This window comes from Puma concolor, chromosome B1 (genome assembly GCF_028749965.1).
Source record: "Puma concolor isolate L17-30 chromosome B1, mPumCon1.1.hap2, whole genome shotgun sequence".
Classification (NCBI taxonomy): Eukaryota; Metazoa; Chordata; class Mammalia; order Carnivora; family Felidae; genus Puma; species Puma concolor.
The window spans coordinates 57153007-57177428 of NC_141670.1; the positions used below are offsets into that span (position 1 = coordinate 57153007).

The 24422-nt window shown below is 38.0% G+C and overlaps 2 protein-coding genes across 2 annotated transcripts in view; one reads left to right on the forward strand and one right to left on the reverse strand.

The window, feature by feature from the left end:
* Positions 1-19282, reverse strand: part of GALNTL6 (polypeptide N-acetylgalactosaminyltransferase like 6) — a 1218779-nt gene extending 1199497 nt beyond the window's left edge. Inside the window, exons 1-3 of the mRNA XM_086703864.1 lie at positions 18726-19282; positions 17909-18260; positions 17206-17515 (exon numbers count right to left, since the gene is read on the reverse strand). Coding sequence (XP_086559990.1) covers positions 17206-17343 — 138 coding nt within the window. The 5' untranslated portion in view covers positions 17344-17515; positions 17909-18260; positions 18726-19282. The remainder of the gene's footprint in view (positions 1-17205; positions 17516-17908; positions 18261-18725) is intronic.
* Positions 17635-19752, forward strand: LOC147581657 (uncharacterized). Its single transcript, XM_086702946.1, has 4 exons — positions 17635-17639; positions 17743-18225; positions 18298-18920; positions 19241-19752. The coding sequence occupies exons 1-4, from the start codon at positions 17635-17637 to the stop codon at positions 19351-19353; spliced, it is 1224 nt and encodes a 407-aa protein (XP_086559072.1). The 3' UTR covers positions 19354-19752.
* The last annotated feature ends 4670 nt before the right edge of the window (positions 19753-24422 follow it).

Below are 24422 nucleotides of genomic sequence, written 5' to 3' on the forward strand. Positions count from 1 at the left end.
TGGGGGAGGGCCAGAGAGAGAGGGAGACACAGAATCTGAAGCAGGCCCAAGGCTCTGAGCTGCCAGCACAGAGCCTGACGCGAGGCTCGAACTCACGGACTATGAGATCATGACCTGAGCTGAAGACGGACGCTTAACCGACTGAGCCACCCAGGCGCCCCATAAAAAATCATTCTTATTCACTATTCTCAAGTGATGTTTTTGAGAGTCAAGGCTCAAATTTTTATATTTACTCAAACCTAATAAACCAGGCAACAAAATGACACATGCTAAAATGAGAAATGAAAATATTCAAAACTTTCTCACAAAGTACTCAAATGTCCATCAATCCTGACAATGGCAAAATTCATATACATATAATATATATGTGAAAATACATATACATGCACTTGTCCATATAATCAATATCACACTGGAAAGAAGGGAAAACACTATTAAATATCAGTCATAGGTAAGTAAATGAAAATCAGCAAAGAAAAAGATAAGAAACTAAATAAATTGATTCATAAGATAAGCATAAATTAAAAGGAATAACCTACCCAACTTAAAGACGGGGTTGCAAAACATAATAAAGAGGATGAGAAGACTCTGGTAAACAAACACAAACTACTATCTTACATTTAAAAAGGCCAGGTATCTATGGCAAATATTTGATTGCCATACTTGGATTAAAATGTTTTTTAAAATTTATTACTTAAGAAAATTTTCACCAGAATCTACACATTGCATCAGTAAAATGAAAATGAAACTTTTCCCATCTAAAAATACCACAAAAAATAATATTTGTATATATCTACATGAAAGATACTGATGAATCATTTAGAGTAAATACATCACTACAAGATCTCTGACAATGACAGAATGTGTCTCAAATAAGTAGAAATATGTAATTGCAGATACTAACAGAAACAATGTAAAATCATATAAAGTGTTGCAAACAGGAAAAGTACTTCTTTAGTGTTCAAGTCAAACAAGTTGCTTAAAATTGTATGCACATTATTTTCTCATAATGATCAACACAGCATCCATGGACATATTTTTGTTAGGTGACAGAGCCTAAAAAGTTGTTTTATGAGCCTAAAAATCGTTTAAATATTATGACAGAAGTCAATGTGTAATATTATGTGTTATCTTTGTCCAACTATACAACATTTTAAATGGCATTTTGAATAACAGATGCCACTGAACTGATGATATTAAGGGAGAAGACCTGATTTAAACAACTCCCTCTGATATTTCTGCATATATTTTTAAAGCTGAATACAGTTGATAAACCTTCTTATATTGAAAATCACTTTAATACACTATTAAGACAAACACAAAAGCATCTGAAATGAAAGAAGGTCAAGTTAGGTGACTAGTAGATAGAAATGTCAGAATGAAAAGTTCAAAATCCAAAGCTGACCATAATACTAGTGCAAACAAGAGGAAATATAATTAATGTGCTTGAAGCAATTTAGCATCATGAAGAGCTTTTTGGAACCATCTCATCAAACACAATGCTATTTAATTATCAGAACAGTAAGAGATTTCCCCCAAGACACTGCATTAAATATGTCTCTACCAAATAAACCCTGTCATATCTTTTCTAGCTCTTAGATTTTTCCCTAATCTCTTTCATAAGTTTACCCTTTGAATTTCCTCCCTCCCTCTCCCTGCTTCCCCACCCCTGCTAGACAACTGCTAATTAAAATGAACACAGGTAAATCAAGGTAGACATTTTCAAAAGAGGGGGGCTGTAATAATGAGGACCTGTGTTACACAATCACACTAACAGAAGTCTTAAGATCTGAAGCATTCAAATGAAAATAAACTCCTTGAAATATATCAATCTACATTTCCAAAATGACTTTTATTTTTTTTTTATTTTTTTTTTTAAATCATTCTTTTTTTTTTAATTTTTTTTTTTTTAACATTTTTATTTATTTTTGAGACAGAGAGAGACAGAGCATGAATGGGGGAGGGTCAGAGAGAGAGGGAGACACAGAATCTGAAACAGGCTCCAGGCTCCGAGCCATCAGCACAGAACCCGACGCGGGGCTCGAACTCACGGACCGCGAGATCATGACCTGAGCGAAGTCGGACACTTAACGACTGAGCCACCCAGGCGCCCCCCAAAATGACTTTTAAAATGAAGCGTGCTGCTTAGTACTCCCTTGTAGGTTGTATTAATTAACAAAAGCTTGTATTATTAACAAAAGCTTGTAAGCTTTTGTACAAATTAGTAAAATTTTCTTAAAAAGTCTTTCCTAAATTGTCACAGTAGTTATTTTAATGTAGACATACCTTGTGCTCAAACATTTTATAAGTGTAAGTTATACTGTAGGTGTTACCATAATTGGAGAAAGAGCACACTCAATTATTATATTTTGTTGTTTATCTTACCAGCTCACTCAAAGGTGACCATTCTTTTCATTAAAGTTACTGAAACTATACATGGCTTCTATAGTGTCTCAGATATCTATATGTTTGATGAAATCTAATTGTGATTTTTCAGTCTTAGGATCAGTCAAGTCTTGACAAAACAGCATATTTATAGCCAGAAAAAGACTGACAGAACAAACACATGCAAATAGAACCTTAATTCATGATAATGACAACAGTTTACCTTTTTATATTCACAGTTGTTTGATAATACATATGTGATATCTTAGCATACACAATGGGTTGTGCATATTCTAACATGTATTAATATACTTCAGCTCGGGGTGACTGGGTGGCTCAGTTAAGCATCTGACTTCGGCTCAAGTCATGATCTCGCAGGCTGTGAGTTTGAGCCCCATGTCGGGCTTTGTGCTTACAGCTCAGAGCCTGGAGCCTGCGTGGGATTCTGTGTCTCCCCCTCTCTCTGCCTCTCCCCACTCACACTGTCTCTCTCTCTCTCTCTCTCTCAAAAATAAACATTAAGAAATGTAAAGAAAATAATATTTCAGCTCATGTAAGTTTAATATGTAGAAAACAACTTGTATCTATCACTCCTAATTCTTTCAAGAAATATTTATTTAATGTCTAATATGTGGCCAGGTAATGCTAGGCACTGGAATTAAAATGTAGAGAAAGACAATTTTTTTTTATTTTTTTAAATTTACATTTATTTATTTTTTGAGAGACAGCACACAAGTTGGGGAGGGGCAGACAGAGAAGGAGATACAGAATCCGAAGCAGGTTCCAGGCTCCGAGCTGTCAGCACAGAGCCCAACGCAAGGCTCGAACTCACAAACCGTGAGATCATGACCTGAGCTGAAGTAGGACGCTTAACCAACTGAGCCACCCAGGCACCCTCAGACAATTTCTAATTGTATTAGCTTTCTGGGGCTGCCATAACAAATCACTAAAAATGAGGTGACTTACAACAACAGGAATTTATTCTCTTACAGATCTGGAGGCCAGAAATCCCAAATCAAAGTGTTGGCAGGGCCACGTTATCTCTGGAGGCTCATTACTGCTTTGCCTCTTCAAACTGCTTGGCTTACCCTTCATCATTCCAATCTCCACCTCCATCTTCACATTGCACCTCCTTCTTCTGTCTATATCTTCTCTTCTGTTCATCAAATCCCTCCCCCCCTCCCCCGCCACCACCATCATGTTGTGTGTCTTTTATACAGATGCTTATCACTGGATTTAGGGCCTAAAAGGAAAATCCAAAATGTAGCTCAAGATCCTTCAATTAATTACATCTACAAAATTCTTCCTCCAAATAAGGTAACATTCACAAGTTCAAGGAATCAGTACATGGACAAACTTTTTGTGGGGAGGAGGGCACCAGATGACCTATTACTAAGCTCAGAAAATTTAATGATTAATGGTGAATAAACGACTTAATCAGGTAGTTAACATACAAACTGATAAGTTTCATTATAAGGGCAGAAAAGGAAAGTTTTTCTTAGGAAACACTCAGGTAAGGTACCCAACTCAAGCTTGAGCGATCAGGGGAAGTTTCCCAGAAAGAATCTGAAGAAAAGTAGAAATTACCCAGGTAAGACTGAAGATAAACTACATGCAAATTCCCACAGGGGAGAGAACATGATATTCTAAGGAATGAGAGAGAAATTCAGAGTGTCTGGAGCACAAGGAATCCTGGCAGTAAAGTAGTGAGCAGTTGGGTTCATCAAGGAGAGTTTAACACAGTAAAGCCATATTAAAGAATTTCAACTTTAACCCAAAGAAATGGGAAACCAATGAATAGACTGACAAACGGCCATGGTCTGTCCAGTTAGGCACTGGGATAAAAAATCTGGCTGCTCTGAGTGTGGACTGGAGGACACGCTGGAAGCAGGAATATCAGGTTGGGGGTCTTTCCCAGAAATCCAGTGAAGTGTTCATGCTGGTTCCTCCCAACCAGTGCGGTGGCAATGGGCATCAAGAGATGTGGATGAGTTCAAGAGAGATGTTTTAGGAAGAATTGCTAATGCTTAGATCAACTGAATTTGAGAGGAAACATAATGAAGGTACCAACTGTACTGAAAACCCGAATAGATGATGGTGTACTTCATTTAAATAAGAGACACACAGGGAGAGCCAATTCAGGGAGTGGAAGAGAAAAGATGGATTTCATTGCAGACATTTAAGGCTTAAAACATGTTTCTAGATTTCAGATTGGTGTGTGGAGTGTGGATCATGTGCATAGAGGTAAAGGCAAATTAGACATAGTAATTTGGGAGCCATCCATTTAAATTCAATAGGTGCAATTACGAGGGGCTGGGTGAATTGTCCCTTCCCACACACCCCTCTGCCGAGAATGCAGACAAGATGTAACTGCAGAGAACCCCAAGAAAATAGCATTTTAAGGAAAAGAAGTAGGAGTCTATAAAGACACTGGTCAATGTGACTGTGCACAGGTGATGGCTGGGAGGGACCACGGGGATAGAAGAATTAAAAGGGGAGTTTGCACAGTGAAGCCTAAAGTACCAGTATAGAATCAGTGTACGTGTTCCTATTCAGCCTTCTTGCTTGTTTCCCAAAGCTGCTTTTTCCAACCTCTTCTAAGTCTCCTTACTCTGATTGTATCAGGTAAGAGAGTTTAGTTAAACTCTATCAAGTAGTGTGACTAATGAGAAGTGTTTCTGGAATTAACTACCAGTGACAAGGCCGGATAGGAGCTACTGCAGATTAGAGGAGTTGGAATCAGCCTAAGGTACACAGAAGCAGAAAGTCAGGAAGGAGACGCATCAAGTTTTGTGGTTAAGAGGAGAGACACAAGGCAGTAGTTAAAGGGGTGTGTGGCAGGGGGGTGATGTCTATGCTTTTCTCTTGCTCCCTGCACTCCTCCAATAGTGAGAGAAATCTGAGAAAGTTTAAATATTGATGTGAAGGATGGATCAGAAAGGAAAAGACTAAAAATCAGTGAATGAGAAAAAAAGAACAAAACAAAAACACAACAAGTCTATGTGAAATTCCTAACAAAATGTTGTGGTCTACAGTCTGGGTAAACAGTCCTTATGTATCCTAAAACAAGGGGCATTTTTCCACAGTGACAGGAGGCAAGTAGAGACCTGGGAAATAACTGCAAGTAATTTTCCTGGTTTTATGGCATAAAGTCTTGGTTCTCCTAGTATGAAAATACTATGCTGTCAGTGAAGAATGAGGCCAGACTATCTACGGAGCATGATAACAGAGGTGGTGGCAAGGGAGATTTGACAACAGACGAGAAGGTTGGGAAAAGCAGCTTTAGAAAATGGGAAAAAGTGCGGAGTGGGAAAGCATAGAGAGATTCACTACTAGTAGTTTTGGCTTCATTGTGCAAGTTTTTATTTTAACTTACGCAAGATCGTCTCCCTTGAGGTGACACAACTAAGCAATGTTTACCTTCTGATGGCACAGTATGAAATAAGGTGTCAGCTCCCAGGATTACAAACAAAACGACAGCAACACAGATCAACAGCAGAAGCCTTGAGCTAAAAACTATTTCTCACATCATACACATTTCAATAACTGAAAATGCAGTTAGGTTCAACAGAACCTTTTGTTTTTAATATACTGCAAAAGACTCAAGCTTTTCGAGTTTGAAGTCTTTCGTCTATTCGTAGGGCCAATAACTGATCAAATCGATTTCCACTTGAAATTTTTCTTTAAGGAAAATGTTAAAGGAAAAAGGGAGGACAATGGGCTCTGAGCAGAAAAAAAGGAGGGAAGGGGGGGGCAACATGATAAAGTAGTTTGTATTTCTACCCGTCCTTGAACAGTATCCCTTTGGCCTCTCTGATGCTTCTCTTTCCCTCCATATTTCATATATTAGGACTCAAGATCTCTGCCTAAAAATGCTAAGGATCATGCAGAAAATGTAATTTCCTTCAGTTGGTGAAAGAAAGATTGGAAGTTTCTGTAGAAGTCAAGAGGGGGAAACAATCCCATTACATAGTTGTTAATCTGACACCCTTCTGTTAGGCTACCTAAATAAATGATAAAGTTCACTCAGCTAGGGAATGAGAGCATTTTCACCTCCCCTCACCACGGAGTTTTCTACAGCTTTCTATTCCTCTGTCTTTTCAACCAGTTCTTTTCTCTGATGCACTAGGAGTGAGATAGCATTTCCTTTGTCAAGTTCTCTACTCCGGGCTCAAACAGCATCATTCAGAAGCAACCAGAACAATAATGTTAAAATTCAAGTTATATAAAATAATAAAATAAACTATTCAGCCCTGAAGACTATTTTAGATAATCCTTTATGGAAGTTCAGACTTAATGACATAATTTATAAGATAGTTTTTATCCCTTGAGGGCAAAATACACATTGAGAAATCAACACCATGTGAAGAAAACAGCACAAAAAATATATATATATATATATGAGGGGAAAGGTCACCATAACAGCATTGGTGCTGATTGCATATGCGGGAAAGAACTAAATTCTCTGTTGAAATTTAGTTTGCTTCTGACATGTATGACTATGTGAACCCTTGCTTCAAGTTAGAAAAACTTTTAAACTAAATGCTATATTATTTCCATATGGGCTACTATAAGTAAAACAAACAAGCAAACAACACACACACACACACACACACACACACACACACACACACACACACAAGAAAAGAAGTTAAAGAAGTTAAAGATACTCTGAACATTTTTTAATGCAGATTTTTATATACCCTCATGATGGGTCTACGAAAGAAATGGTGTGTAAGAACATACTTTTCCTTCTTTTTTATCTCATCTCAATTCCCTAGAATTCTAAAAGATAATAATAGCTAATACTAAAATGGCTTGCTATGTGCAATCCAGTTTCCCAAACATTTTGAGCACATTAACCTATTTAACCCATATATCGATTCAATCAAATAGGCACTACTTTTTATACCCATCTTAGAAATGGCAAATCTAAGATCCAGAAAAGATAAGCAACTTGTCCCAGGTAGCAAATAACAGAGTTGGAATTGAAACCAGGCAGCCTGGCTCTCATATCCAAGCCCTTAGCCGCTGTGTATATTTCCTTACATTGCTGAGTTAATATATACTTTCTTGTGTTGCTATGGTCCAGGATGTGTCCAATGTAGTTACATTACATGGTAAATCCTAGACAGTCCAACACTTCAATGTTAATAGAATAATCACTGTAAGATCTTCACAAATTTTGAAAAATCTCTTCACTTTTGCCTATAGGATAGTAACATTCCATGTATCATGAATTTGCTGTGACTATTTAAGAACAGCTTAACATGATGTCTGGCACATGGTAAGAAATTATAAATAAATGTTGCTTTAACTTTCATTATTAATATGTTGTCTTTTATTCTTGCTTGTACTCTAATGTTTGGATCATAATGATTTCATTACTTTTATTATTCATCTACTATTTTGAAATTCTTGGCAATTGAATACCACTATCTCCTTATCCTTGTTATAAATATTCCTCCACTGCCCCATCCCACTATGTATTCTTAACCAATTGCTTTTTTTTTATTTTGCTTTGCACATCTGTTCATTGCCTGCATTTATTTTGACAGGTGCACGGCTGCCTTATTGACCAGGCAGCTACGCAGTTTCTTGACATCCCCATTCAGTATTATAGTCTTCGATCTTTATTATAGGATTACATATACTATGATAAACATCTAATTAACTATCATCTATCTAGATATTATAGATATGTATCTATATTATACCCTTTCACACTTTGCAGAACATTTCACAAATGTTCAATTACTTTTCCAAATTAGCAGGATACTTGTAATAGGAAAAATCTCAGACTTCTCTGCCAAACTATAACAAGCACAGGCTCTATATTTACCTTTCAGATCCTAACAACCTTTTCAGCTTCTCTCCTTCTGCTCTGTTTTCATCTATCTTCATTGTCCTTGGGGACTGGCCCCACACCCTCCCACGGCATCAGCCTTCTTCTGGCTTCTCTTGTTTGCTGTCAACCAGGACCCTACATTCAGCTGTTTGTATCAATGCTAGCCCCAATGATACTTATTCTCTGTCCTATAAAATATTTTAGTTGTATGCTTAGTGTTCTCATTTAACCATTTACAATTTTGTTCCTACCTCTATCATTGTGTGTAACTACAATGAAGACAGTATCAGGGACTATCAATACCAGTCACTTCTTCAAAGTCCTCACTTGCCTTAAATTATGTGACTGTTAACACTGTCCATCATTTTTCTTTTTATGAATCCAGAGTGCACAGACTCAAATTCTGTCTTTGTGCCTTATGTAACTGTGTATTGAGCCATTCAGAAGGACCTATCTCAATGAATTGTTGAAAGATTAAATCAGTAAATGTGCAGGAAACAATCAGGACCACATAAATATCACACAATAACTGACATTTCTCTATGTCTTCTAAACTATATATAACTGAAACATGTATTTCTTATAAAACAATTTAATCCATCCCTAAATTATGGGTGTGTGCATGCCTTTTCTTAATAGCAGATTGTAAGCTAATTGAAAACAGATTTATCTCTTAATCACTTACTTGCCACAGGGAGTAGCACAGTATCATGCACATAGCCAATAAACATCTATTTTATCAATGATAAATTAACAGGGATATGTTTTTATATTTTATTATATTTTTAATATATTATTTAATATATTAAATATATTAAATATTAAATAATTAAAAATATTAAATATATTAAATATAATATATTTAATATAATATTAATATTGGGTGTGCCCAATATTAAGCTTACTCACTACTTTCAATGAATATCCTAAAAACTGAGAAAAAGGTAGCAATGCTGTTTGTTTAGCTTCCCTTGAGTATTTACTATGCATCAGGCAATTTACATATATTAATCCAATTGGTTTTCTCTGCCATGTTTTTATGAGATAATATCTGTGTTAACATATGAAGTCCTGAGGTTCAATAATGTTAAGTGACTTGCCCAAGATGATATACTTTGGGAAGTGGTGAGCCCAACACTAGAAACTGAAGTATCTGCCTTTCCCTCAGCCTCATCCCAACCCTGTCTAATTTTGGTAAAAAGATGCAGGTCTGTATTCTCCTCCTACAGGAATGAAGCCCTGTCTAGTGGGTTCAGAGACCAACCATATCATTCTCTCCCTTCTCTACATGCCCGTGAAACATACAGAAAATTCTACCATTTGGTGCTCGTTTCTTTGTTTCATGATTATAAATTTTACCTCACCGATTTTCTATTTAGAAAATTAAAAACAGGCACATACAATATGCTTTCTCTGTGTCTCCTAATTCCACGGAAGGGAATAATAAATTCTGTACAGTTGCTTCATGATTTTGATAGTTTCTATTCTCCTTTTAATTCTTTTTTCTTCAGAATAATTCAATCTCTCTCATGACCAAGATTTAAACAACAAAAGTAGTTCTCTGATTCTTGTTTGTAATTAATGTAGAGAAAACAAAATGTCTCGGCGTGAGGCATGGGCTTTATCTGTTATGGGAAATGAAAGGGGTCACTACAAAGAATTATTACTTACAAAAATCTCTTCTATTAAATGCTTCAATTTTTTAATAACTTTGAATGCAATATACCAAAAAATTTAGTCATTTTTTGCAATAAATGATTATATGAAAAATAAAGTTAACAACCTGTCCTTAAGCATTGGAACAAAAAAATTACAAAGAAAAAGCCCTTTTATTTTCTAGACCTTATTCATGTGAACAGTCCCTCCTTTCCAGATTTAACACATCAATGACAGTCCTGTACCATATTCTTTGTGCTGCTGTGCTCTCTTAACATCACCTTGAGAAGAAAAACCATCTGTAAATATTTGTTGAACAAACACTAATTTCCTTGCTAAAGGCAATGATTGCTTATAAATGATCACACTATGTATAACAATAATCTATATTCATTAACCCTTATTGCCTGCTGTTCCAGATACTAAGCATTGGTCCTCACTGTAACACTGCAAGAAAAGTACTGTCATTCCCAGTTGACTTCAGAGAAAACTGATTTGGAGAAGATCAGTGACGCTGAACCCCACCGAGGGCGAAGTGCTGGAACCAGAATCTGAACCCTGACAATTCGGTGCCAGAGCCACCGTCCGTACGTATTGAAGGAGAACAAGCCAGTACGGAAATTCTGATATTTCTCCTAAAATTAAGTTCAGTTGGATTCTTTTGCTGAGGAGATATGCCAAAAATATGGGAAAAGGAAAGCCCAACTTACTCAAACTTGGGTGGCGGCCCTGACGATGCGTTCATTTTTATTATGATAAAACAGTTCAAAATGATTTGTAATAAAATTCCCCGTCTCTGGCTTTCTAGACTTCGAGTACTGAAAATAACATCCCATGAGTAATTGAGCAATAAATTTAAAATTAGCCTTCTCAGCCCTCATCGAGACACCAGCACTCCTTGCCCCAGACAGCTGAGAGCCACCGCCATCCTCTATGGCACCCATGACAGGGTTGATTCTATTACCAGATACCAAACAGATCACCCTGTTTATAATCCATGCAACTCTAACCAGGCTAAATCCTTGCTATGAGTGTCACACTTGCAAAACAAATGTAAGTACTTCTACACACAGAGGCATTTTCTTTATTTCTCTCCATGCCTTCCTAGCATTATACTGATAATGATTTAAATGATGCTTCCAACTCGGTTGACTAACAGCTTTCTTATGGATTCAAAGCAATGGAAAAAGCATAAAGTTACAAAAGTGAAAAAACCTGCAGAAAATGAAACAATTGGGGGGATTTTTTTCCTTATAAGTGAGGCGATGTATGTGGATATGTGTTGCTAAATGAATAAGTGAAATGAATACTTTGAAAGTACGGCTACTCCAGCCCACATTTCCCCCCATCACACTAGAAGTCGAAGAGTTGGAGAAAACATTCATGTGATTTGCCTTTAGCCCTAAATACACCTTTATTTTTTCACCCTCCTTCTGGCCACCCAAGCTGGAGTTTGATAGTAACAGACATCAGCATATTAGTGAGGAATAGTGGTGGTAAGCATGTTCTTGAACATTCGTGGATGCCCTGTGTCTTCTTTACAACCCTTAAATAAACCCAGTATACATATAAGTATGTGTGTGTCTATATATCCTCGGTGGAACAATAGTTTTTATTTTGTTGTTGTTGTTGCTGTCATCGTCCCTTCAAGAATTACAACTACATTGAGATAACTTAGGAATTGTTATCTTCATATGGAGAACAAGTATCCAGTTTATGAGTATGTCTTTACCTTTACTATCATCCTGAGAACCTCCTATTTCGTGGCACATTTGCACCTTTGATTCTGTAAAGGTACTTGTGTAAATACATGTGAACATGAAGTAAAGAGAACAACATGGTCCTGTCAGACAGTTTTAAGAATTAAAAGTATCCAGGGGCGCCAGGATGGCTCAGTTGGTTAAGCGTCCGACTTTGGCTCTGGTCATGATCTCACGGTTTGTGAGTTCCAGCTCCGAGTGAGCCTCTGTGCTGTCAGCCTCGGAGCCTGAAGCCTGCTTCAGATTCTGTCTCCCTCTTTCTGTTCCTCCCCCCTGCTCGTGCTCTCTCTCTCTCTCAAAAATAAATAAAGTTTAAAAAAAATTAAAGAAAAAAAAGAATCGAAAGTATCCAGTGCTCACCTCTTCATCATCAGTAAGCCAAGCAAATGAGAAATGAGTAAATGCTGAGACAAAGCACAACCTCGTGGGCTTCCAGACCCTACTTACACCTGCCTGAGGTTTTTTCTGAATTTAATCTGTGTCCACTCCTTTAGGTTATTCTTGATGTACCTTAGCTGACTTTGATCTGTATACAAATGTTACAAGCAGAGACACAGTTGCAAATTTCCCTAAAGGTGGTGGCCACTCCTGACGAAACTTTAAAAAAAAAAACAAAACAAAAAACCTCAATTCTCTTCTATATGCTACTTAAGCACCCAAACTTCCTTACCCTTTTCCCTACATTCCACTCTTGACTTGGTTTCTTTTATAGAATTAAAAAAAAATAAAAAAAATAAATTTACAAGAGGCTAATTGATTCTGCACAACTTATCCAACACAGCAATGAACAAGAGAAAAACCTATCTAATTTTTTACCAGATTGTGAACAGAAGACTGTGTTTCACACAGTCTCCCAGGAGGCAAGGTGATGAACTAATCATGTTGCGATCTACGAGGTCACAGCAAATAATTAAGACACTTGTTACAGTGGTCTGTGTGGTGCAATCCTGTAGCAAGTCAGAATGGATTTTCCATAAATTCAAGAAAAGGTCCTTTAAAATCCTAATTTAAAACACTACATTTTTGCTAATTAAGAGCAGTGTGGCTCAAACTAATGCATCATTTTATATCTAGTGTATTGATAATCCTGAGTGCAGGAAGACGGAAAACCTTAAATTTTCTCGCCTGTCCTTAGTTAGCTCTTCCAATATCTGAGGTGTTTGCTGGAAAAGAAACACAGACACACTCTACAGCTTTAGTGATCAGCATGACAAAGGAAAGCAAGGCAGCCTGCATACACTATCAATTATCTGACATCTTCACATCATACAACAGGTTTAAAATGCCACAGGAAAAAAGGATGTTCTTAGCCAAAAGAAAGAATCCCCTCGAAGTGTGGTGCAAATTAACATTAGAAGAGTTGGTCAAAGATGCTGAGCAATCTTTCAGGAGAGGTTTTGTTTTGTTTTGTTGTTTGTTTTTTAATGAAGGTGAAGTCCCACATCTGTCATGGACAACTTACATGTGGCTCTGACTACAAACAAAATATTACCACACAGTACTTTCCATGCCCAGGATGTGAGCTCAGGACTTCACATTACCTGAAGTGGCAAGCATGATTAGCCCTATTTCACCACCTGGGATTCTGAAGTACAAGAAATGAGAAGGTTCCATAGTTTAAAAGTGACTTGAGCATCTAGTTTTTGGTTTTGGTTTTATTTTTCAATGTGGTAAAAAAAATCTAGGGCAAACATAAGTTTCTAAAATCATTCTGAATAATTCTGAAAAAAATTCTGCTTTAAAATTCAGGAATTCTGACTCTAGTTGTTTAATTTCAAAAGTAATTTACAAAAATATTGCAAGATCTTTTTCATATTCTGAGCATTCTTGTATTATTTCTGCAAGTCATATTATCTGTAACTTTGTTGCTAAATTACGGCTACTTTTTTTAATTAAACTTTTTAATGTATTTGGGAAAAAAGTGTTTTGGGGGTATTTTTTTTTTTTTTTTACTTATTATTGTATAAGCAATTAGGAAGAAAGGCACAATGCTGGATGAAGTAGTTTTGCTCTAAAACATTGTTTTTGTTCTATGTATCACCCTAATGCACAGCTTAATTATGATCTAAATATATAACTTTAATTTAAATGCAGCTGAAACCAGAGAAGAGTCGCAATTCAAATTTTAAGAAAAAAGTGAAATGAAAAATTACTACACATTAATCATATGACAATCATCCTCAACTAAATATCATATGCATTATCAATAGATTATTTTTAATAAATGTATGCATTTCTAAAGAAAATAAAGGAAATAATTCTATCATCCCAATAACAGCAAAAAAAGTGACAAATTCAACTGAAAATAACACGACAATCATTATTGATAAATATAAACCAAAACCACAATATATTTTTAAATTTTTCTAAAACCTTAAAAAAGTCAAAAGCATAAACATTAATTTCAGTAACTTGATTCCAACTTTGCAGAGCCCAAACAATAAAACCCACATTTTAATTATTGCCTTATTGACATTATTTTTTCAATCCCCTTTGGTCATGTGAGAGAAAAGAGAAAAAAAAACTTTTAGAGGAATAATCTGGGAATTTTTATTTCGTATTTTTTCTCTTTTCCACATCATAGATGGAGCCAATGTTCAACTATTACGGGAATTATCCTAAATATTATTCTAAACGTGAAATGACAATAAATACAATTAACTTGTAATAGTATAAAACTGAGAAAAAATGTGGAAAGTACTAAACTTTAGTTTAGCATGAAAATTATATATAGTTTCTGTCAGCATTTTCTGTTTCCCTCACTTTGTCTCAGTTTATCTTATAAATACATTTCATACTGCATAGACAGACAAACCGTTAGTGATGTGCTCTGATAAAATACAAATTAGACGAATTTAAAAAGTATTAGCCATCCTATGATTTTCAATTCCCATAAATTATTTCCCTGCAGGTCATTGTAATAATTAAACTATTTAAAACAGTAAAGGTTTTCAGTTCTCGTGACCAGCACATCACAGTTAGAACCAGAACTGCTGTTTTACGCATAAGTGCTTTAAAAATAGACCGCTCACGTGGGCACGTGACTTGTTTTGAATAGCTTCAGTACTTAGTGCTGTCAATGCCTCAATCAGCACATTATCCCTACCCTCATGATTTTACAACTTAGTGATAAATATAGTAAAAGATGGCTTTTGAAGAACATTTTAGCAATTAACCATGAAATAGTCTTTTTAGAACAAATTGCTAAATTTAAATAACACATTACCCAATAGTCAAATTACATGCTTCAGTTGGAAACCTGGGTGTTTGGCGGACTTAGTAACATTGATTTATAGATACATTAGCAAAATATTATTTCACAATATTAGCCATGTTAATTCATCACTGCAAGTCACTTTTTATTTGGTCGAGTGTGTATATATACATATCACATATACATACATATGACTTAACTCTTACTTATCCAATACTTGTATAATGATGTCAACTATCCTAATTTTCTTTCCAATTATATTTAATGGAATAAAACCAAGAAAAGCCTATCTTTTTCTGTTTTACAATGATTTCTTTCAGTAAGTGATAATTTCTACCTTTTAAATTTTGTTTCTACAAGGAAATATTAACTTTTTAAAACTCTCAGGTTAAATACTACTAAAGTACGTGACTGACATTCATTTTATGGCATATTACTGTCTATCTTTATTCTCGGTTTCAAAACTTTCACATGGGATGGTTAAACTGGAATGCCACCAGATACGCATCATTTATTTAACCACGCGGTATCGGAAACTTTGAGAAACAGACCCTTCTCTTGCCACCCTATGCCTTTCACACTCATTAATTTATTACCTAATATTAAGTATCATTACCTAATATTAAGTATTACCTAATATCATTAAGTATCACAGAAGAACCAGAAACAAGGAAACCCCTTTGGAAATTATAAGTCAGAGAGTTGATTTGGCATATTTCATTTTTTAATGCCATTGGACACATTTCTCATTAAGAGTCAAAATCAGTAAGAGCCAGTGTGAAAGTTGTAAAGATCTCATTAATAAGATTAATTAGTGTTTTATGTTAGCTATACAGCAAATACTTCAGCTGGTTATTGTCAATTGAATTAGCAAAATTCAGGGAAAAATCATTTTGCTTTTGTTAGTTTAACTATTTTGAAACAGAAATTTCACATAATAGGTATTAATTACTAACGTTAATAGAATCTTGTTTCATATCAAGGATCGGAGAAAAAAGCGATCTAAATAGAAAAAAAAAGTTTCACATTCAAAGTGCCCATCTTCTTTTTTTTCACTGCAATAACAAAACAATATACTTCAAATCAAAGTTATATCCGTATAGAAGGGATGATACAGATCGACCACTAAATGAAAACATGTCAACATTTTTCCTCAAAATTCCAATCCACCAAAAGTCCACAGACAACTAGTTACCTTTAAAGTTTAAAGACTGGTAATGAGTATGTGTCAAAATGAAAAATCAGATTACTTCCACGTATTTCACAACTAACCACTCACTGTGCAAAAGATTAAACTTTGTTAAGTATAAGAACCAATATTTAATTACCATTTATATATTACTATTGTCCACAAATGTACTTTAATTTAAACACACTGTATATGTGGAAGGTACATAGTGTACATGGGTGATGACCCTTGAAATTAAGAATATTAATATTCTGAGGTGATCCATTAAGACTACTTTAAAAAGTGTTGCATCAAAACCACAGAGAAGGCTGCATTCTATTGTTAAAAGTTTAATGACAGAAGTTGTTATATTTGATAAACAAGAGATTCAACAATATTACTTATCAACATTTTGTAAAGGCTATTTTGCATTATTACTCACTGAAAAAGATAGTTATTTTGATCACTGTTAAGTCATGAGTGATGCACATACTAACAGACTGCATTCTGTGTAAAAACAAAGCATACCACCGCGGCGTTTCAGATGTGAAGGAAAGCTTTTAGCAACAAAGTGTTATCACCAGGTTGTAAAACTGAACGGACACTTAATAACTCTGCCTGTATACCCAAACCCACCACCTTAGCAACAGAGGAGAAAAAACAGAGACTTCAAGTTTCCACAGAGTAAAAAGCTGTTGCTAAGCAAAAACTATAACCAAAAATACAGAAAACTGTAGCTTGTTTTTTGAGACCTACTTCACAAGTTTAATGATTTAATTAGCCCGGTTCACTTTAATATAGATACCCGAACCAGATGAAAAGCAGCAACAAACCCCTGTGACTGAACTTGTACCAAACCCCCTTTCACATCCCACAAATTAGCAGTTCCCTTTCATCCACCTCAAAATCAACGCAAAGACCAAGTGAGAAAGACTGTCTTCTCTTCCTGTTGACCTCTCTTGGCCTTCTTTTCTAGTTTATTTTACATGTCACCCATGTCATTGGTTGCGATCTTAAGACTACTTACTTGAATCCCAAAGTCTCTAGTCTTGTAATATCAGCTCTGCAAAGACTTGGGAGAAAAGCCAAGGCGACCCCACGCTTGCTTCCTTGTGTCCCCGCGAGTTGCACGCCTTACCAATCCTCCTGTGATCTTTCTCCAGATGGTACTTACCTGCTGCTCCCCGGGTTCTGTAGATTTCACCAGGTGCTTATCCTTGTACAGAGACCAGAGACCAATATTGGGCAGGAAAATTAAAGCCACCATGAATAACAACGTCATCTGCAGAAATCTCTTCTGTTTTCTCTTCATTGCAAATGATAACAGAGAAGAAAAGTTAAAGGAGATGGCTCCCTGACTGGTTCTTGTGTTTAATGCCAAAGTCCTTTCCTCTCCCCTGCGAAGCACCAGAAACTGAGGAGAAGCTAAAAACTTTTGTTGCGTGCTCAGCACCAGTCTGCACGATTCAGAGGGAGTTGGGCATCTGCAGAACAAACGCACAGTTACTTTCCCCCCAGAAAACTATGACGAAGGCATTATCTATTGGCTTAGAAGTAAATGACTTGACTGAGGATATCATTAAGCCTCCCTTAATATAAAGCAATGGAGTAAACAGGATGATTGCACACATAATCCTAAATTATGAAAGTCTGTATACGGCATGCTAGATACGTAAGAACACGGGAGTTTTGGTGTTCTCCCCTCCCTTAGTGAGGGAGGGTTGGGGAAGAGCGGGTCAGTAGCTGGAACTGCGTGGGAGGAAGCGGCTCAGCCCCAACAAGCGTCAGGTAGAAAAGTGTCCGCTTTTGACATTGGACCATCACCTTCCTCCTCTTCCCCGAACACCTCCCGCTGTGCTCCCCCTGGGGTAACCCACCTGAACTCGAGTTCAACTCCCTCCGAAGCCAGCGTGCTGGCGGGCTCCACGCGGATCCAGGGACTCCGGAACACAACTCCTGTTCGGATGGAGGTCCACAAACTCCTGGATGCTCACGCGCGGTCTCAACTGTCCTCGGCAGGCGGCGGCTGGCGAGCGGGGAGCCCGCTGGAAGGGAGGCTACAGATGTCAGCGGAGTCCAGCCAGGGAGTGGAGGCGCCGCGCCGCTTCGCCTCGCGCAGCCCCGGGAACGTGCTCTTCCGCGAAGTGAGCGCTCTGCCCATCAATCTCTTCCCCTTCCCGCGTGACGCTCTCACGCTCCGCTGTTCATGTTACCATTCTTTTCCGGCAACTGAAAGAACCCAGAGAAACATCACGAGCACCTGAAGGGCGGTGTTTTGCGCGTCCCCTCCCGCGAAGGGGACGGAGGCCGGCGAAGCCGAGTCTGCGCCGGGCCGGGCGGTGGGCGAGGGCGCCGGGGAGGGCGAGCCGCAGGCGAAGCAGCGCCGCGCTAGCTCCGGGCTGGCCGCTCCGCGCTCGCTGGCGCCTGCCTTCCGCCGAGACGCTGCCGGTGCCGACCACGTGCGGGAGCCCGAGCCCGGGAGGGGAGGGCGGGCCGCCGGCAGGGGGTGGGCAATTCCGCCCAGCTTCCAGATCCTATATAAACAAACCCTGGCGCGGGCAAGAAGAGGAGGGCGAAGACGCCGCGGGACGCAGACTTGCGGCTCCCAGCCTCCGCGGAGCCGCTCTTGCTCGCCCTGGGCTGCTCGGGCCGACCTCACACCGGCAGAGATACCAGCTCCCCCACTCATCTCACCCCAGAGGTGCCAGGCCAGAGACTCCGGAGGAGAAGTCGCCGGCGCTCGCGGGTTTACCCCGATTCGTCCATGGTGCGGGCGGGAGCGCGGCGAGCCGGGACGCGGCGGCGGCGGCAGGAGGCAGAGGCGAACCCTGGAGGGGCCGGTCCCGCCGAGAGGGGCTTCCTGGGCACGTGTCCCGCCGCTCAGGCCAGGTACGCGGTGGGGAGAGGAGGAAGAGGATCCCGAAGCGACGCGGAGCTGAGGTTCGGGGTTCTCAGGCAGCAGCTTCTGGAGCGACTCCGTGGAGACCCAGGGCGCTATACTTGGGTCTGCAAACAACCGGGGCCCCGTTAAGATTTGGCAGTGCCACCCCGCTCCTGCCCCGCCCTGCTCCTCCGCACTGAGCGCGCTTAATCACTGCAAGGGCTACCTGTCCCTCTGACCTCGCACACTCCTCCCATGATAACCGGAAAATGTGGGGATCGAGGTAAGCCTCTGGCAGAAGGGACTCCTCCCTCTCCCCAACGTATAGATGCACCAACGCCCCTGAGCGCGCACGACGAACCTGGGCAGCCTCTGCAAGACACCTGCGTGCCTAGCAACGTGCACCGGCCACTCTTGGGGTCCAGAGCTCGTAACTCCTGAAGGAATGGGGGCTTAGCTGAGGCGACATGCATGCATGTAGTGCCCCCTGTATCAGCCTTGTCTCGAACCAAAAAGAAACGCCATGGCCAGCTCTTTGTTACCAGCTAGATGTGATGCCCACATACTTGGGATGGATGAGACTGTGGGCCCTAGAACGGCTTTTTGGTATTTTCTCTCTTCTTTCCTTCCTCTCTTCTTCATCTCTCTCGCGCGCTCCCTCTCTGTTCTCCACCCCCTCCCTCTGCCTCCCACTTCCACCCTCTCTATCCCTTTCTCACTTGAGAAAGACACTGATGTGAGGGTGAAGAGTTATGCCTTCAACTCCTCACATAATTTTAAAATGTATTTGAACAATATATGTTGGCAGTATGACTGCATGAATAAAGCTTTGTGCTGCAATATTTGTCTTTGTGAATCACTTGCATTTCAAAAGAGTACATAAACACATTTAATAAGTGGTTTTAAATATGTCCTTTATGTAAAGACCAATTACCCTTCAGTTTTACACAAATGCAAGAATCCAGAGAGCAAGGAGCTTAATTCTTCACCACCCTTACATGCGCGCGTGCGCGCGCGCGCGCGCGCGCGCGCACACACACACACACACACACACACACACACACACACTACCTTTTGTATTCTGCATTATTTTCTAACCTTATTCTCTCTTAGCAAGTGGAGTTCTGAAGCATATTAATATGAATTCTGAGAAGCCATGTAGCCTGGAGAGATTTTACTGGAGTGCTTGGTCTTCAAGGAAAGATTTTTGGAGATTTAGTTAAGTATATTGGATATTTTCTGCCTTATTTAACAGTTAACAATTAAAGTTAGAGTTATTAACAATTATGAAATAAAAGTACTCAAAAGTAAACTAAAATGTAAACTAAATATAAACTAAATATAAACTAAAAAAAAATCCTTCACATTTTAAATAATGTTTTCTTCATACCTAAAAAAAAAAAAAAAAAAAAAAAAACCCTGGATCACAAATAGACATACTGTCATTCTGTTTGCTAAATCCTAAGATTCTGACTTGAAATGTGCTTTATTTTTGTTGCACTAGCAAATGGTCTTGCAAACTGTACACACTCCCAGAATATTGTTAGTTTCCGTGAATGGGTATAATAACTTCCCACATCAAGTACATGCAGAATACACGGCAAAAACTAGAAGGAGAAAATTATTATGTTCACTCCTTGTACTGTGTAGCTCCAAACAATCACTGTTGCTTTTTCTTCCATTTATTTATTATTTATTTATTTGAAACATTATAATTTCCCTTCAAGCTGGTCTTCTTTTACAATTCCACATACAAATTTCCAACAGAGGACAATGCTTCTAACTAAAATTGATCTTTTAGGTTCAGTTTACAAACAACACACACACACACAAAATAACAGTTAATGCCTTTGTTCAGGTAATCCAGAGTAATATGTATATATAGAGAGCCATACACTTTAGTTACTAATGTTGGTTTCATCAAAATCCTTATGTTTTTAAAATTTGTCTTATATTCAAAGGCCACTTTTTACCCCTGTTTGTTTCTCCATTTTGTTCTGATTCTACTGGGAATGTCGGGTAATCTGAGTCCCATGTGCCTAGCAATGAGTTAACAGCTACAGGGACACATAGGAAGAAATGGAGCAATATCTGTGACCTTGAATAATTTAGAGTCTAGTTGAAAATGTAATATAAAGGCACTTGGAAGAAATTGGAAAGAGGCAGAAGGCTATTGCTTTAGTTGTAGCTCTACTCCAAAATTCGATGGCTTAAAAAAACTATTTCATTCTCTCTCCCGATTCTGTGCATTCGAGTGAGCTCACATAGGTAGTTCTGTTTTGAGTGATATTTGCTGGGTCCTGGGGGTTAGATCTCCCTGGGCTAGGATGGCCCCCTCAGGTGGGTGGCATGTGGCACTGTCAGCCAGAAGATCATCTGGGGCGGTCCTTGGAGCTTAACAGTTCTCCTCTGCATGGCCCCTCTACATAGCCTGAGCTTCTCACAGCATGGTGGCTGGGATCCAAAAAAGAACATCCCAAGAATCTGTGTGCCAAGAGGGAGAACACAAAAACTGCCAAGTCCTCTTAAAGGCTGAGAACTGGCACCACCTCACTTTTGCAATAGTCCCAGGACCATCCCAGGTTCTCTGGAGGGGGTGTAGTGACAGTATGCAGATCAAATTGACATCTCAGTGAGTGATGTGATGAAGAGTGTGTGGCCATCTTTAACCCACTATTGATATTCAAAGGCATAGAGGAAGGAACTCCTAAAAAAGGCCTAGCCAGATTAGATAGTGCCACTACACAATAAAAAGAAGTAAAAGCCAACCTCAGTATCAAAATGTTAATACCCAGTTTCTATCCTTGCTGAGAATACTCACCATAAACCCTGGGTCAATTTCTATATATATGCAAGTGCTATTGGGCAAAGGATACCAAGATGAACATTCCTATGGAATTTTCAGCACTACAAGGGAGTTAAAGGTGTTTGCAGTTAAATGTGCAAATTAAAAAGGGACAAATGCTAAAAGAAAAGAAGGTTGTTTCTCAGGCAAGATCTTCACTTTACGGCATTTAAACTCTCAGCAATAAAATTTACCTATGAAAATGTTTTTTTTCTTTTAATAATAAAATATACCTTAATTTGAATATATATTTCTTTCTCTGTATATTTAGCTATCAAACATTTATTGATCACATACAACATGCCAGACATTTCTGTAAGCATTTCTTAGTAATGTCATTTACTTTTATAAATAATCTTATTATATAGGTTCTGTTACTATCTCCATTTAATAGCTTAGAAAACTAAGGCAAGGAAATTATAAGCATCTTGCTAATATAAGTTCTAGTAAGTGCTATGGCAGGGATTTAAACCCAGGCATTTTGCTCCAGATTCTACGATCTTAATCACTGTATAATATTCCCTAAAAATTCTTCTGACATAGATGTTAATTCTCTCTCCTCCCTCCCTCCCTCCCTCTCTCGATAGATAGATAGATAGAAAGATAGACATAGATATAGATAGATATCCTAGATAGACACACACACACACACACACACACATATATGTATCTTTTATTTCATTCTTACCTTTGTGAGAAGATTAAAGAAGCTAACCAAAAAAGCTGAGTTTAGGGGAGATGTTAGTCCAGTTTCAGAACCTTAAAACTTCTTTGTTCTTTTCCCTTTCTTTACTTTCTTTTTCTTTCTTTGAGTGTATAAAAGAAGGTTATGCTGAAGGTAAAATTACATAATAAACCATTCCTTTATATTTTACATAACATATATATTTTAGTTTGCGTGATTATAATTTTATATAGATCACAGATTTCTAGCTTAGACTTGACCTTGCACCTTTTTTGTACCTTGCACCTTTTAAGAACAGTGCTTAACACATATTATGTCTTTAAAATATTTGTGGTGAAATATTTGTGGTGAAGTTCATCCAAAGGAGATGGTGTCTATCAAAGTGTTAGCAGTGGAGATGAAGTAAGTAGTTAAACTTCAAAAGTTCTCGCTATGAAACTGCACTGAGTAGTTTTTGGAACTAATATGGGGTGTGAAAGAGAGAGCCCAAGATACTCCAAGTTTTTGGTCCATGCTCTTGTAGGACTGGATTTGTCTTTTACTGAGTTAGGAAGATCTTAGGAGAAACAGGCTTGAGGGAGAAGATCAGGTGTTTGTTTGGACTTACTGACTTGGCATAGTGTTAAATGTAGAAACATCGAATAAGTGTTTGGATGTGAGACTTTGGAATTGACAGGGATAAAGGGATGTGGAATCTAAGTTGAGGATATAAATCATAAATCTAGAAGGTCTTAAGAGTATTTAAAGCCATAAAGGTTATGAGATTATCAAGGGAGTGAGTGTAAATAGATAAAATAACAGTCAAATGTGCTCAAGCAATAAAGACTTGGGGAGATGAAGAGAAACCAGCAAAAGACCTTGAGAGTTAGTGCTCAGTGTGGCTTGAGGAAAATCACGAGAGTCAGATGAAGAAACTGTCTCAAAGAGGAGGGAGCGATAAGATCCATCAAATGAAGTTGATAAGTCAGAAAAGATGAAGTCAAAGAAATCATCACAAATTTAGCAAATTTGTAAAATTTCCTTATCCCATTAGGAAGTAGGAAGGTAGCAGCATCAAGTGCAGCCAAAAGTAACAGTTGCGATACAAGAAAGGATGATCTCTACAGAAAATCTGATAATAAAGTTTTAATTAGCATAATTATGTTAAGCATTTAATGACCAAAGCAAGGAATGTATTTAATTTTGTGCAATACAAGCACATTTATCTCCAAAAGCAATTATCAACAGAAAATGAAAAGATTCTGAACATCACTAGTTTATGAGAACTTAAATTATTTTCTTCCTTACTGTGAAACTAAGACACAGTGATTTTAAACTCACTGCACATAAGCCTCTCAAACTTTTAATGGAAACATTAAAAAAGACTAAAAGTCACTGGGTTAGCCATCTTGCCTTCTGACCCTGTCTGATCAACTTGAAGGTTGAGAATTGGGTACTTATTAATGTGTTCAGCAAGTTTTATTGAGAAATTACTCTCCCAGAAACCTGTGTTGGACCAATTTCTTATCACCCAAACAAATTCAAGTCTTGTAAGATTTCAGATCTTATGGATTTCTGCCCCTTTATCCTCTGGAATATTTTGAGGATCTAATTTAACCACACACACGCACACACACACACGATTTCAATGAGCATGAAAATGCAGCAAAAAATTTAATATTCCCTAATGCCATTAACATAACATTTTATTAAATAAAAGAACTATTTTTGCACATGGACAGATATATTAAAGCATTGGTGAGGAGAGAGAGTGAGGGAGAGAGACACTGGGGACAATTGCAGATTTACATGCAGTTCATCTTAATTCTTTTATATCCTTTATCAAATGATCACTGTATATCACTATCAAATTCTATTCAGTGGACACTCTTTGCTTTTTCCCTGTTTATTATGTGATTCTGTCTGAACCTTTCAATTCTATTCTATAATCTATCTACCAAAAAAAAAAAAAAAAAAGAAAAGAAAAGAAAAAAGAGACCC